Source organism: Leptidea sinapis, chromosome 1 (genome assembly GCF_905404315.1).
Source record: "Leptidea sinapis chromosome 1, ilLepSina1.1, whole genome shotgun sequence".
NCBI lineage: Eukaryota > Metazoa > Arthropoda > Insecta > Lepidoptera > Pieridae > Leptidea > Leptidea sinapis.
The window spans coordinates 26,502,958-26,518,364 of NC_066265.1; the positions used below are offsets into that span (position 1 = coordinate 26,502,958).

The 15,407-nt window shown below is 36.9% G+C and overlaps 1 protein-coding gene across 1 annotated transcript; it reads right to left on the reverse strand.

The window, feature by feature from the left end:
• Positions 1 to 596: 596 nt before the first annotated feature.
• LOC126969507 (methionine aminopeptidase 2) lies at positions 597 to 7,949 on the reverse strand. The gene is made up of 8 exons (XM_050814979.1): positions 7,729 to 7,949; positions 7,463 to 7,645; positions 7,040 to 7,200; positions 6,235 to 6,409; positions 5,667 to 5,875; positions 5,030 to 5,120; positions 4,759 to 4,933; positions 597 to 1,760 (listed from the first exon to the last, which is right to left on the reverse strand). The coding sequence occupies exons 1-8, from the start codon at positions 7,868 to 7,870 to the stop codon at positions 1,508 to 1,510; spliced, it is 1,389 nt and encodes a 462-aa protein (XP_050670936.1). The 5' UTR covers positions 7,871 to 7,949; the 3' UTR covers positions 597 to 1,507.
• Positions 7,950 to 15,407: the final 7,458 nt, after the last annotated feature.

Genomic DNA, 15,407 nt, shown 5'->3' on the forward strand with positions numbered 1-15,407 from the left:
TCAAGTGACGTTACGTGGCCCGATCTACTTTACTGTTGATAACTTGCTCAACCCCAATATTTGCATATTAGGAAATTGATTTGTGATGTCGCTCTTTCAAATCTAAACAATTTGTTATTTTAAAAGTGATGCTCACTTCTGAGATTATTCGCGGGCGGGTTCGAGTCCCGCATCATTCATAAATTTTGTTTTCAAATTTAATTTGTGTAACAAGTAGTTTATTAATGCTTACGTATTCTCTATCATTTATAGTGTATTAAGCATTCAAATATAATGTTGTAGTAGTAATAGCAACCTTAAGAGACCATTTTATACATTTCTACCAAAATTATTGTTATTGGCCATACTTTTGCATATTGTCGTTACAGTTATGATATTGTTAGAAAAATGCTTTCTTTAAAGGCGGATTATAAATTTTGAGTCCAAAATATGTGCGTTTTATTTTTTTAAGGAATACATGAGAAAGAGGATCAGCTGTTGTTAAAAGATCACTTTTGTAACTTAATACAACTTGGTTGATAAGTTATTAAAAATAAGTTAATATGCCTTATTTAGATAATTATTTCTAATGGATGTATTCAAGAATAAACCCACTATAAAATACATAATTTTATTCCAGCACAATTAAGAGTACAACAGTATCTTATAAACTACACAAATATATAAAAAAAAGTAATTGCAACAAATTAAACTGGTTTATTAAAAATTAATGGAAAATTTCCAAGTTTTGATAAATTGATAAACAGCTAATCACCTTATTATTAAACGCTCATTACTAAAAACCAAGACTTGTACTTGAACAACACTAAAGGCACTCTAACAAGCTCTGCTTGCAAATTGCTTGTTTTTATATCGAAGCCGTGTGTGAATATTTGTATGGTGGGCCTGACGCCACATAGCTGTTTTATTATTACTCTCTTGGAACAGCAGCTACTTTGTCTATGGACACTGGGTTGCCAACCCCAAATTAAAAAAAAATGGATTTGATGGTGGTTAAACCAGGACAATTTAGTTTAAAAACAGGATGCAGTAATAGAGTTGCAAAACTTAATATGTGATTAAAATAATCATATTTTTTTATTAAAGTTAAAAGAATTGAAAACTTGTTAATAAAATATAAAACAAGAGAAATGTCAGTAAAAAGCGTGACATAAATTAAATAAAGTATTTTTCGTTTTAAATCTGTATTCTCTGAATAAATAATACCGATAATTTTAAATTGGAAAACAGGACAGGTGGCAACTCTGTACTGGCCAGTCTTTAAATGTTTTTTTTTTCAAATTGGCACTGTATCCCATACTAAGTTATTAATAGCTCTGTTTTTTAAATAGTCTTCAGTTATAGCTATTTGATGGAAAGATTCAGTTCCAAGCAAAGTCGTAGGCAGATGTATTGTTAAAAAAAGCTTTTTAGAATACTGTGATCCTTAATAATAACACCAATCACATAGTTCATAGAAATACAAATTTTTTATGTACTGTTCATGTCACTTTGATCGTAAAAATGGTTAGTAGTCATCTCCACGTGATACAACCTCTTTGCAAGTTGGTCTGAGTAGAATGGTGTGTTCAAACTGGGCAGTGTAGCAGCCCTTGATGTCGCAGAGAGGAGGGTAGGCGTCCACCACACCTTTGTCGCAGAGGTCTTTGAGAGCCATGGCATATCTAGACGCGCCTGCACGCTCTAACCAACGCTTGCAAAACGCTAGTGTCCCGAAATTTTTATTAATCACGTTCAAGAGCTGTTTAGACGATTGCAATCTGAAAAAAACATTTAACTATGAGGCAAGAGTCAAGACTGATGTAAAATGTTCACAATTCATTTAGTCAAAGTCAAAAAATCTTTATTCACTGTAAAACTTTATAAGTTATTTAGTGCAAGTCAGGATGAAGTACAAAAGTTACAATAGCATTCAAATGAGTATAACAATATTCATTAACAAAATTTAGAACATTAATTCCAACTATCTTTATCATTCAAATAATCTTTCACATTATAATATATGTTAATTTATTTTTACGATACATTTAAAATTTTTAATAGGTTATTTAATTTCATTTGGGAGTGTATAATAAAATATAACACAATCCACTTTAAAAGATTTAGCTATTTTACGGAGCCTAGTAGATGGAATTGCATTAAAAATCGAACAGAATACTTTAAACAAAGAATCACTTCCAACTAAGGCTGAGATCTATAGACCGTACTAAGACTTTGCTCAGACTTTACTTTCGGAAAACGTAACTGAGTGTAAGCTTAGCATAATCTTTGATTTTGTTTTAATAGTCATTTGACAGCTGAAAGTATACTGAGCTGAATGGAAGCAAGAGCCCATTGCAAGTTCGCTTTCAATCACTCTTAGCTAAGTATTACGTAAGTAAAGTCTGAACAAAGTCTAAGTACACTCAATAGAACTCAGCCTAAGTCTTAGTTTCAAATTATAATAGTTTAATCAATTCAAATTCATATTTAATAATATTATTTAAGGTATGATTTTAAATGACTTATTCAAAATCAGCCACCCATTCGAAAATATACGCCGTAGACCTGAGAAGAACACAAGAAACGAAGCGGTTTTTTTTTAATTTAATTACAATAAAATTTATTAATTAAATCGCCTGAGACCGGTCGCTGAATAACCAAGTTGTGGTATCATTAAAAATGTCATTTAGATCGTAGTCATATTTACCACTTACATTTTTAACAATTCTTTTGAATTTCGTATCACATTTGTTTTGTACATTTTCTGGGATCATGTTAAAGCATATACTTCGCCCAAAAAAGGGCTTACTAACTGAACTTTAAGCAAGCAGTGGGCCTAACAAAATTGTTCGTTCCTGGTGTAAACATTATGATTATCACTGTTCCTCAAAAGATCACTGATGTGTAATGATCAATAATGTTTAAAAATAGCGTAAATAACACTTCATCTTCTGCAGCACAACAGTGTTATAAAATATATTGGCTGTAGTGTCCCATAAATAATATACCGAAAGACTTAATACTATATTACTACTAATAATTGTCTATTGGCCGCGAATGCTGCAGAACGAAGTCTATTAACCGAATCCTTCAATATGGTGGCCCATTAAAATTTGGAATCAAGAGTTATAAGAAATATAGCAGATTCCAACGGTTGTACCGCCTCTCTGTTACCAAAAGACTCGCGTCTACATTTTTGACATTGGTCACTGTTTATAAATTTAGTTTTCTTAATATTTAACAATAGATTATTGGCACTGAGCCAGTATACAATGCCAGATAGAAGATTGTTTACTTCATCATATGTAACACATACATACATCTTTTTCTATAAGATGTAAGATCATAATTTATTCTAGGTATATATTTAAATAAATAAATATTCGAAATTAAAACTAACGGGCAAGAGGATTCTATCTAAAAATAATACTTTAATTAATTAGAGCATCAAGTTAATTTTTCGGAGGTGAAGTTTTCGGATTTTAATTTAGTATGGCTTCAAGAAACTGAGTTTCCACATGTTACGATGTTCACTATTTATTTTATTAATTAATGTAAATAAGGAAGAGGGACGGTCCAAGGAACGACCCTTGTGGTACCCCTATATTGATGATTCTTAGGAGATCTCCTGCCATTCATATCGAATTTAACAGTTAAATTAAACAAACATAAAAGATCGAGCGCAATTCTATTTACGACATAGTGACACCTTCCTGATTAACGTAGATTGTTGTACAAAAACGTAAGATAATTCACCAATACCAAGTGCATTCTGTAATTCCTCCGAGGCTGCAAAAACAGTATGAACATCTGTAGTTGAACATCCACTAGTAAAACTTAACAGTTTCACATGAAGTAACTTCCGAGAGTAAGTAAAGTAATTACGCATTTGGCTTAATTTTTTTTTAAATATGATATATATATTATATAATTATGATCGGCAATACCGAAATATGACGATCGTTAATCAGGCCAGAAGTTTTCGAATTTTATATTGGTGTAAAATTACTATATTTTACAAGGTCAAGATATGGTTCTATAACATCAATTATCGCAATAATAATTTTTACAGAAATGCCCCAAATATCAGCAGTTCTTACATGTCTAGAGATATAATAGTTTTAATTATTTCTGCAGGGCAAACGAAAATGAAATGAAAATGTTATTTCAAATAATGCTTTGACATTTTCCAAAAAAAAAACTCATCAATATTGGCGAGGGAGGAGACAAGAGTTTATGATAGAACATCAGAAAAAAAAATCTCAAAAAAGCAGCAACATATCCTGTCTAGGGTGGATTTTTATATTGTTTTATAAACATTATAATGAGAGTTGTATTCTTTCAGATTCAGGCACACCAAAAATAGGCATAATTAGTCAGTAACATTCCAAGTCAGGTCTATGTTATTGGATACTGTTTGTCTAATATTCATTGACTTTGCAATAGAACAAACATTTTTATATTTTTTAGAGTACCTATTATTTTACATTCCCTTCATACAATTACACACAATATAAGCTGGTCAAGTTATCACCGTTCTCAGAAAAAATTTAAAACATAAGTTCTATATTTCTATGTTCATATATTAGAGGAACAAACATAAACTTTTTAATTATAATTATAAAAACTAATATGAAAAACGAGGCTAATAATTAATCTGCTTAAATGTGATTGGAATAGTTAACAAACAGTACAATAAAGTATTTTCAATAAAATTTAACTCAAATTCTAAATATGATCCGTATAATGTGATTTCATAATAAAAAAAATATTTACCTTAGAGGCACAAATTGTTGATCAAAGTTCTTCATATAATGTGAACAATCCATATCATCATGGACTTGACCTCTGCCTGTTGAGCCGAATGTCTCAATTGCATAAAACTCATTCTCTTCCATTCGAGTTGTTTCGCCACCCTTAACTATGGGCACAGTCTTACCAGCGTGAATACCTATAATAAATTAAATATTAATTACACAAGGCCCTATTTCATTTTGCTTAAGAGACTCATACATTCCTACAGTAGCGTACTAAAGAATGAACTTACGATAAGGTCCAATGGAATGTCCATTGAGGTTTCTTATTGGTTTCACTTTATAGATTTCACCATCTAATTCAACTTCATGTGATTCCATTACCTAAGGCAAAAAGTTAGACATTTTAGCCATTCAAATATTTTTTATATCATATAAAACAAATATATATAGAAAGAATAGACCTTACAGAAAAAGAGGTGGGTAGGGAACTTGATGCGAGACACAAAAGAAAAATGGAGCCAGACAGTGAGGGAATGGAATCCAATATATAAGGGATGGCAAGCGAAACCAAGGAGAGTTATGTGAGACAGGAAACAAAGGAAATAGGGATATTTTGTAAGTTTACTTTAAGAATTATTGTATGTACATAGTTATTATTAAGTTTATCTCTCATGCTCCAATTTGCACCAAAGCAAAGTGCAGAGAAATGAACAAGAATGACATATAATATGACAAGGGTTTAGAGCACCTACCACAATTATAAGTTGCAAATGTAAGTTTTTTTTATGAATATAAGGGATGAGAGGAGCAGGACATTCAGCTGATGATAATTTATATGCCCTCCGTATTACAATGCAGTGTAAATAATAATAGTATTTATTTATTTATGTTTTGCACATTGTGACAGTTAAGTGGATATAATATTACCTCCTGTACTGCAGCACCAACATCGCAAAGCCTGACATCAATACCAGATGCTTTTATGCCAGCTTCAGTGGCTTCTTGAACACCCTTGACAAGCGGGTCATAGCGTGGATTGAAGTGTAGAGTAAATGCACAATCAATTATACGCCCATTAATATGAGTGCCAAAATCAATTTTTACCACATCATCATATTCTAATACTGTATTGTCACCTGAAAGAAAATTGTATTGATTTGAAAGTGTGACATTTTAAGTCAGTTTCCTAATATGCAAATATTGGGGTTGAGTGATTTATCAACGGAGAAGTAGATCCTGTAGATGAAGCCTCAATCTGAGTTGAACAAGGTGTACAAGATTTATCAACAATATGGAGCATGACAGGTTGACGGTTCAAGTCCCTCAGTCCATTTTGTTTTCAAATTGAATTTGTGTAAATTGTATAAACTTATTTTATATTGAATAATTACAACACTAACAATAATTAATTGTTCTTTTATAACAAATAATGTACGGTTAACTGATAAAATATAACTTATTGGAATTGAAAATAAAAAAAAATATGAAGTGTTACCAGTATTTGGAGTATAATGTGCAGCACAATGATTACGGCTACATCCAGTGGGAAAAGCTAAACCAGCTTTCAAGCCATCTTCACCTATAAGACGTCTAGCTGTTGATTCTAATTCTTCACATATTTGAATCATTGTCATACCAGGCTTTATCCAATCTCGCATATACTTCCGAGTCTATAATAAATGCCATAGATATAAGTTTTCATTTACACTTTAATATTTTAACCATTTAAAAAAATAAGTTATATTCAAACTCTTCATAATGATACCTATTATTATAATGACTGAAGAAATGGTCTAAAAATATTTGCTATGCTAGTCCTTCAGTCAGAATAATAAAATATTCATTTGTGTTCAAATGCTTCCACACATATCTAAATACAAAATTTTATGTTGATTTGAACTATGATGGTTCAAAAGAAAAAAATCAAATATATTTGTCATATTGTGTATTTTTTTATATATGAGAGGGGGCAAACGGGCAAGAGGCTCACGGGATGGGGAGAGGTAAGGCAACCGCCCATGGACATCCACAACAACAGGTGTGTCAAGAAATGTGTTGCCGGCCTTTAAGGTGGGAGTATGCTTTTTTCTTGAAGGTCCCTAAGTCGTATCTTTATTTCAAGTAGTCCTTTATATGTGTGCAAGTTATATTTCAATTGGGCTAATGGTTCTACAGTTTTAGATAAACATACAGGCACACACATTCTCTTTAGTATATTAAAAAAAACTAGTACCATTAAACAGTTTTTTAAAAAATTATTTATTTTAGCATATGTAGGGTTAATATAAAATATACATTACTTGTCTATGAGCTTCTGCAGCATGGCGTATCTCATGATATATATCTTGATGCATTCTGTCCAATGCTCTTTTTTCTTCACTTGAGAACCGGTCTTTTGCAGTTCTTTCATCAATACCTTCAGCAGGGCCATGCTCCATGATTTGCCCTTCAGGGAAAACTCCTAAAGAAAAATATCTTTGTTAAATAATCACCTCATATAATTTATTTAGTTTTATTTTCCAATTAGAATTCCCAATGTTGCATCAACTTTTTTTTGCCTAATGGCAATTTTAAATTCATACTAGGGAAAAGTTAATAAATTGTGGCATTGAAAACTATTAACTCCCATATTTACAAATACAACATACAGAGGCGTGTTAACTAAACTTATCAATCATTGGAAATTTAATATTAAGTAAATATGACTCGCGAAATATACTAACCATCTGGATAAAGCTCTGCAATGGGAATGGTAGGTGGATTTGTTTGTGTTTTACCACCTTTAGCTTTATTCTTATTTTTTTTCTTTTTTTTCTTCTCGGCATCGCCTACGTTATTTTCAACGGCTAATGATTCCGTATTATCAATAACTTCTGTATCATGTGTGGGCGAAGCTCCACTATTCACTGAAATTAAATTTATCATCCACTGGGTCATTTTAAACAAATAAAACACAAAAACAAACAATTATTCCAAGAGGTAACCTAACCTGTCTTCTTCTTCTTTTTTTTCTTTTTCTTCTTCTTGGCAGGATCCTTGGGGTCTATTTCATCAACACATTCAACCTCCTCTTCATCTTCTTCATTTTCAACCGATTTAATATTTTCCTCAAGACTTTTAACAGCAGCCATTGTAGGTTAACAGTATCAGGATTTATTTATCTAAAAATAAATTTTCCGGTCCGTCATTTGAGAATGCGCCTTTTGAGTTTTTTGTTTTTTTTTGGCTCCGTCGACTGGATGTCGACGATTCAGCAACGTCAAGGTGGAGAGTATTTTTACTTTTATATAGCTGATTGAAGTACAGAAAGAATTAAGTAAAAGAAAGATTGGTTTGATATAGCTATGGTTTCCATTTGTGAACTGATGAATAGGCAACAAGAGTTAGTTACAGTTAGTAATAAACACCCATAACATTAGTTACCTTGTTAGTATTTTAGAGACAGAGCGTTTGGAGAGTAAGTCAACTGCTTGAGTAGTATGAGGAATATATAATTTATTTCAGTTACTTTTTTATTTTTATTTTGATTATCGTATACAAAATTCTTAAAACTAGTTAACCAATTACAATTGCTACTTAAAAAATATTTACAAGTTTAGAAATTACACACCAATACTAAAGCTTACATTTTGACCAATAGTTAACCGTTTTTAGAGGCTGAGCGTTTGGCGATTAAATAAAACAACTGCTTGACTGTGAGGATTATGTGGAAGATGATTTATTAGAAAGTTACATATTACAAAATCTTTAAAACTAGTTAACCAATTACAATTTTTACTCAAAAAATATTTACAAGTTCAGAAAATACACACCAATACTAAAGCTTACATTTTGACCAATAGTAAAACGTTTCATTCAGTAAGAATTGAGAATAACATTATGTGTTCTATCTCGCTCTAAAACTAATGCTATCGCAGTAAACCGGCCAGCGAGCGCGGGCTTGTGTAAACTCGCGTCGAACCTCGATCATACAATGTCAATGAGCATTTAGCACCTACTGTCGCTCATTGATGAAAATTGCATGAATAGTGATCGACGCCCCGACGCGTCAGTCGGAATGTCACGAATGCTCGCATAGTGTACGGACCTATTGTTAAGTCGCGAATCGCTTTTGTGTTCAAGTTTTCTGAGAAAATCTCTGCATAGAAGCACCCGTTGTAGAGGCAACGGAGGGGAGTGTCTGCGCAAGATGTTGAGGGTACTTCACAAAAAGTGCCCCCCCCCCCCCTAGCACACCCGCCGCTGACATCCGCGCCGAGAACGCCATACCGCACCAATTATCGCCGACAGCACTTTATGAGCGTGATATCCTCACGCTCTCTCAGTTAATGCTAACTGAGGTGCTGTCGGACGGTATGCTGAGGTGGATGGCCATGTATCTGCGTATCCAGAAGGCCGAACAAGAAGGTACGGAGCTTTCAGTAGACGACCAGGTCGCACTTGAGTTCGCGCAGAAGTCAATCCTTACACTGCCGCCAGTAGCTGCCAAAACGTCGCCGATGCAAATAATCGACGACAACAACCAAACGTCTCGCAAGCGACCTCTGCGACGCTCGACATCACCAGCGCAGCCAACCCGCGGGAAGCAGACAAAAACCAACGTGTCTCCGGTTTCATCTCGACCGCACACAGAAACACCGAAACCACAGAGGGTGACCACACGCAACCCTACGTTGCCCGTCCAGCGCCGCCAAGCGCCGCTCGTCCGGCACCGCTCAATGTCGCCAGACTTGCGCCATCCAAGGGCGCCGGGCAAGCACCGATAGCTGCAACCCGCCCATCGCAGCCCAACGCTGCGCTTCCTACGCCACCCGCTTCAGAAACGCAACCCAAGAAGCCTCGGTACCCGCCAGTAGTGATCGAAAGGCTGGAAAACTGGTCTAGCCACTTCAAGATATTGGCGGGAAAACTGAATCGACCGCCAAACGGCCGCCCGTATAAAAACCGATTCCAATTCCTGCCGGACGACGAGAATGAGTACAGAATGCTGCAGGCCTATTTCTCGGATCTCGAGAAAGAGACAGGGCTGGAGTGGCATTCATACTCACCACCCGAAGAGAGAAGTGTAAAGGTGGCGATCCGAGGGCTGCCAACGGAGACTTCTACCGAAGAGATCACTGAAGCCTTAAATGCAAAGCAGTTTGACGTTGAGCATATTAAGAATATTAAAGGCAGACAAGGACGTCCCGGCAGTATATTTTACGTGTCACTTAGAAAGACACAAAATATACAGTCGATATACGGGGTGACTAAATTATTAAATATGCTGGGGATCACCATTGAAGCTTGGCGAGGCAAGAAGGGCCCTTCGCAATGTCACAGATGCCAAAAGTTTCGCCACAGCTCCCACAACTGCCACCGACAGCAGGCGTGTGTGCGCTGTGGAGAGCCTCACAGGGCCAGCGAATGCCCTCGCCCAAAGGACGAGGCCGCCACGTGCAGGAACTGTGGCGGACCGCACCCGGCAAACTATAAAACCTGCCCGGTATTTGTGAAAGAGAGAGAGAGCTCGAGAGAGTCTTACTGAAACATGTGACGCCATACACAAAACCGAGAGAGGATTAATTCGGGTTTAGAGCGGAACACTCCACCACCTTGCAAATCACACGAATGGTAAACGAGATGGCCGTGAGCCACAACAAGAAGGAATATGTCGCAGCCGTACTGCTAGATATGGAGAAGGCCTTCGATCGCGTATGGCACGAGGGGTTGCTGTACAAGATGATCAAAACTGAGATGCCAGTGCAAATAATCAAAATTTTAGCTGCATTTCTCACAAACAGAAGATTCCTTGTCTGTTTGGAGGATTGCCAATCGAGTGCTAGGCTAGTGAGAGCCGGAGTACCTCAAGGAAGCTGTCTCTGTCCGCACTGCTATGCCTGGTATACTGACGATATCCCGGTCGTTGGGCAGGCTAAGCTAGCACTATACGCGGATGATGCAGCTTTCTACGCATCCTCCTACAGACCTGAGTTTACAGTAAAGAAAAAAGACTCCAACCAACACTAGAAGCGCTACCAGAATGGTTGAAGAAATGGCGATTAGTTGTGAACGTAACGAAAACGCAGGCGATCATCACCGGAAATACAAAACTACCCTCACCCTTGAAGCTGATGTCGGAGGAACTCCCATGGAGGCCGGACGTCAAATACCTGGGAGTTACCATTGACCGGAGACTCAGCTTCAAGAAGCATATTGACAACACCATCGGGATGGCGAGGGGTGCTCGCGCCAAGCTCCAGCCCATCCTGCGGTCCAAGCTGCCACTAGGAACCAAATTGATGATTTACAAAACATACATACGGTCCAGACTGACCTATGCAGCAGCAGCTTGGTACCCGTATCTCACAGCGTGGAACCGGGATCGCCTGCAAGCACAAGAAAACCTCGCGTTGCGTGCCATAGTGGGGGCACCGCGATACGTACGAAACGCAACAATCTCCAAAGACTTGAAAATTGAAAATCTAGACGCCTTCGTAAGAAGGATTACAACTGACATGTTCCGGCGAACAGACGCCTCGTCACACCCTCATCTGCTGGGAATTGCCCCGCTACATGCAAGACCCCCAGACGAGGAGGGTAGACGAAAAATGAAGGCGTACTCAAGGGACTGCGTGAATGAAGAGGAGGATGAAAACTCCACAAGACCCCGGAAAAGGCGAAAACTGACAGACTGACCGACTAAGCTACTAGCTAAGGCACAAAAAAAAAACAAAAAAATAAAAAAATAAAAAAAAAATCGTTGTGCCCCAAGCAAGTAGCGACGACTCCAACTTTAACCAACTGACTCTCCCAACGTCTTGGGAGAAGAAGTGCCAGGGTATAGGGCCCCGCCCTGACACCCTCCTTCCGCCCTCACACAGGGGGTGAGAAGAAAACTCGACGACGACGCGTCAGTCGAGTATGCTCGGCTATGCTGTGCGGTTGTGTAACGCGGAGCATATGACTGATCACGTGAGTATATCTGCGGTCGTCGAGAGAACGTACGATGCTTGTACTTCAATGAGATGACTACTGGTGATCTGTATGATTCTATGAGTTGTTGTACAGCATTATGAAATGGTTCTTATCAGAGCTAATATTACGTTATATAAAATAAAATGTTCTTTTCAGAACGAATCTTTCGGCATACGCTTATTACAGTTATTATGCACGATTAATATTTCTACGATCTATAATGCTACGAAAGTATTACGTTACAAGTTCGATATTAGACATTTGTATTAATTGATACTATTGGTTGTAGGTACAGCTACAGGAGTCCCCTTCAAGTGAAACGCACCGGCAACTTGATGTGTCGGCCTGTCCTTGACATTTTGATAGGCTGGGACGTCAAGTTGTTCGTAGGGTCTGGTAACTTACGAGTAGTATCTTGGGTATTGGTGGTATGTTTGTCAGGTATGGTATCGGTAAGGTTTTTGGTAATTTGTCTGTACAAACCTTTACCTGTGTAAAGGTAATGAATATAATGTATTGTTTTCTTCAGTTTCATTTAGTAAATATGCAGGTTTTAAACGGTCGATCGATATGTTTGTTTGTCGACCTGGTAACTGAATGGTATAAACTTTACCGCTTCGTTTGATAACACGGTACGGTCATTCATATGGTGTTTGTAATGGTGGTTTTACTGAATCTATTCTAATAAACACATGACTGAATGTATGTAAGTCTTGATGAACAAATATGTGTTTGATATTACGATGTGAAGTAGGTGAGTGTGGTTTATTAGCTGCGATATGGGTACGTAATTTATCAACGTAGGTATGATCCAATGAGGTAGATAATGTTTGTGTGCTCATGTCGAAGAAATCACTTGGTTGACGAAGGTTATAGCCGTATGCTAGTTCGGCGGCGCTAATGCCTGTGTCCAATCGTAGAACTGCGCGCAGGCCTAATAATACGGTTGGTAGTTCATTGATCCATGAACAGGTGTTTGTTAACCTTGAACGAAGGGCTGTCTTCAAGCAACGATGAAAGCGTTCTACCTTTCCGTTACTCTTTGGGTTATAGCTAGTACTTCGTATCCGTTTAACTCCCATAGTTTTCTCGAGGTTGGTAGACCAGACAGAGTGCTTTCGAATTATCGACCTTGATCACTTGTTAGTGTTGCTGGGCATCCAAACTTGAGATCCAGTGATTGTAGATGTTATCTGCAATTGTCTCGGCTGTAATATTGTCGCTAGGGATTGCCTCAGGCCAACTAGTATGTCTGTCGATCATTGTAATCAGATAACGATATCCTTGAGCAGAGGTAAGTAGAGGTCCAACAATATCTATGTGTATATGCTGAAAACGATCGGTTGCGTCAAAACATTGAATTTTGCTTACTGTGTGGCGTTGTATTTTACTTTTCTGACAATTTATACAAGTTTTACTCCACTTCCCGATGTCGATATTCATTGAAGGCCAAAATAATTTTTGAGATATTAATTCACGTGATGTTCGTATTCCTGGGTGAGTAATATTATGTACACTATTAAATTATTACTATTAATACTATGGGGAAACTCCACTAATATTTCAAATGGTTTTCTGGCACAAAAAAATGTATAAGAGCTTTATGCAATGTCAGTCCTCTAGAATCGTGTAGACCATTATTCAAAAAGCACCGCCTGTTAACGCTTACTGGTCTATATATATTAGAAATTTGTATGTTCATTAAAAAACATGGTGAACTTTTTAAACCAGCAAAGGACTATTCCTTATTAGGATTAAGAGATCCAACTCGCCTTCTGATGCCATACTGTAAAACAGCACTTCATCAAAATAACGCAAATATTATGTGTATTAGGGTATTTAACCACCTTCCAAAGAATATTAGAGAGATGCCTAAAACATTAATGCATAAAAAATTAAAATTATGGTTAATAGATAAATGCTTTTATAGTTTAAAATAATTCTAGCCAAAAATAATAGTATTCAAATGTAATTTTTTGAGAGGTACCTACAAAGTAATGTTTATTTTATATTATATTATTGAATTAAACCTATGTAATGTGTATTAAGAACGTAACGAAGTATAAATTAAATATAATATTCCAATATTGACAATCAAATATTTGTATGCCGATATATTGGCGAATTGTGCTGTACACCAATTAATTGTTAACAACTTTGTTACCACGATTAACACACAAATAAATCATTTCATTTCACTTCATTTTAAAAATTTGTTTGCGGAATTCTGTAGGTATGTAAGGACGTACATGACTTGTTGATGTTTCGCAATATAATTCTAGGTTCGTGTTAGGTACATTTATTTCTTGAAGGTTAAGTTTGGTTGTTGAATGAGTTGTGTTATGCTGCTGTCTCGCTCTTGTGCGTTTGCTATCTCGCTGTAGTCGATCGTAGGTAACACTGTTATTGTTTCTATTCGGCTTAATGCGTCGGCAATAATATTGTTTTTTCCACTGATGTGTCGAATATCGGTTGTGAATTCACTGATGAATAATAATTGGCGCGTTCGGCGTGGCGTTTCGTTTGCAGTATGTGTTTTATTCATAGCGAATGTGATGGGTTTGTGGTCTGTGAATATAATTAATTCACGTCCTTCAAACATATTACGGAAATGTTTCACTGACTTATAGACGGCTGAGAGTTCTCTGTCATACGCTGAGTATTTCTTCTCCGCCTCTGAGAATTTCTTTGAGAAGTAACCGAGTGGTTGCCAATTATTTTCGATGTATTGTTGTAGGACGGCACCTACCTACTGCATTGTCAGACGCATCGCAGAATATTGCGATATCATGTGATGCGTGAGCGAGTAAGGTAGTTTTGTATATACTATTCTTGCACTCTTCGAATGATTGTGATGCTTCGTCGGTCCATTCAATTATTGTTTTATCACGTTTCTTGACATGGTGTAGGTAAGCGTTTAGCGGAGCTTGTATCGATACAGCATTCGGTATGTGGTCACGATAGAAATTTAATATGCCTAGAAATCGTCTTAAACCTTCTATAGTTTTCGGTTTTGAATATTCGGTAATGGCTTTAATCTTCTCTTCTGGTGGCTGTATACCGTTTTTTGATACGATGTATCCAAGAAATTTGACTTCCATTTTGCCTAAGTTACACTTCGCGGGGTTGATAGTGATACCGTTTTCTTCCAATCTTCTAAGAACTGTTCTTAGGTGATCGCGATGCTCAGTCTCGTTTGCTGAGGCTATGAGCAAATCGTCGATGAATCGGAAAACGTAGTCTAATCCACGGAGCACTTCGTGCTTAAATCGCTGAAATGTTTGTCCCGCATTCTTCAGACCAGGACACATGCGAGGAAATTCGAATAAACCCATTGATGTGATGATAGCTGTCTTCTCCATGTCCTGTTCCCTGGTCTTCAATTGTTGGTAAGCGCGGTTGAAGTCTATTGTGGAGAATATTGTTTTGCCAGACAAATGATGGGTGAAGTCCTTAACTCTCGGCACTGGATAACGATCGGGTTTGGTTATGCTGTTCAATCGTCTATAATCACCGCATACCCGTATATCGCCATTCTTCTTAGGTACTATATGGAGTGGTGAAGACCATGGACTTTTACTCGTCTGTAGAGTCCTTGTTGCATCATGTTTTCAAATTCTTTCTTCACTATTTCATAACGATGAGGTGGTATGGGACGAGCACGGCAATGTAATGGAGGTCCTTGTGTTTCAATATAATGTTCCACGTTAA

Bases quoted from the DNA above. Each gene is read 5' to 3' on its own strand.
- LOC126969507 (XM_050814979.1), bottom strand. From the start codon at position 7,870: ATGGCTGCTGTTAAAAGTCTTGAGGAAAATATTAAATCGGTTGAAAAT. The intron at 7,646-7,728 runs GTTAGGTTACCT...ATTTAATTTCAG, and splicing joins AAAAAAGAAGAAGAAGACAG to TGAATAGTGGAGCTTCGCCC. The intron at 6,410-7,039 runs GTAATGTATATT...CATTTATTATAG, and splicing joins CTGCAGAAGCTCATAGACAA to ACTCGGAAGTATATGCGAGA.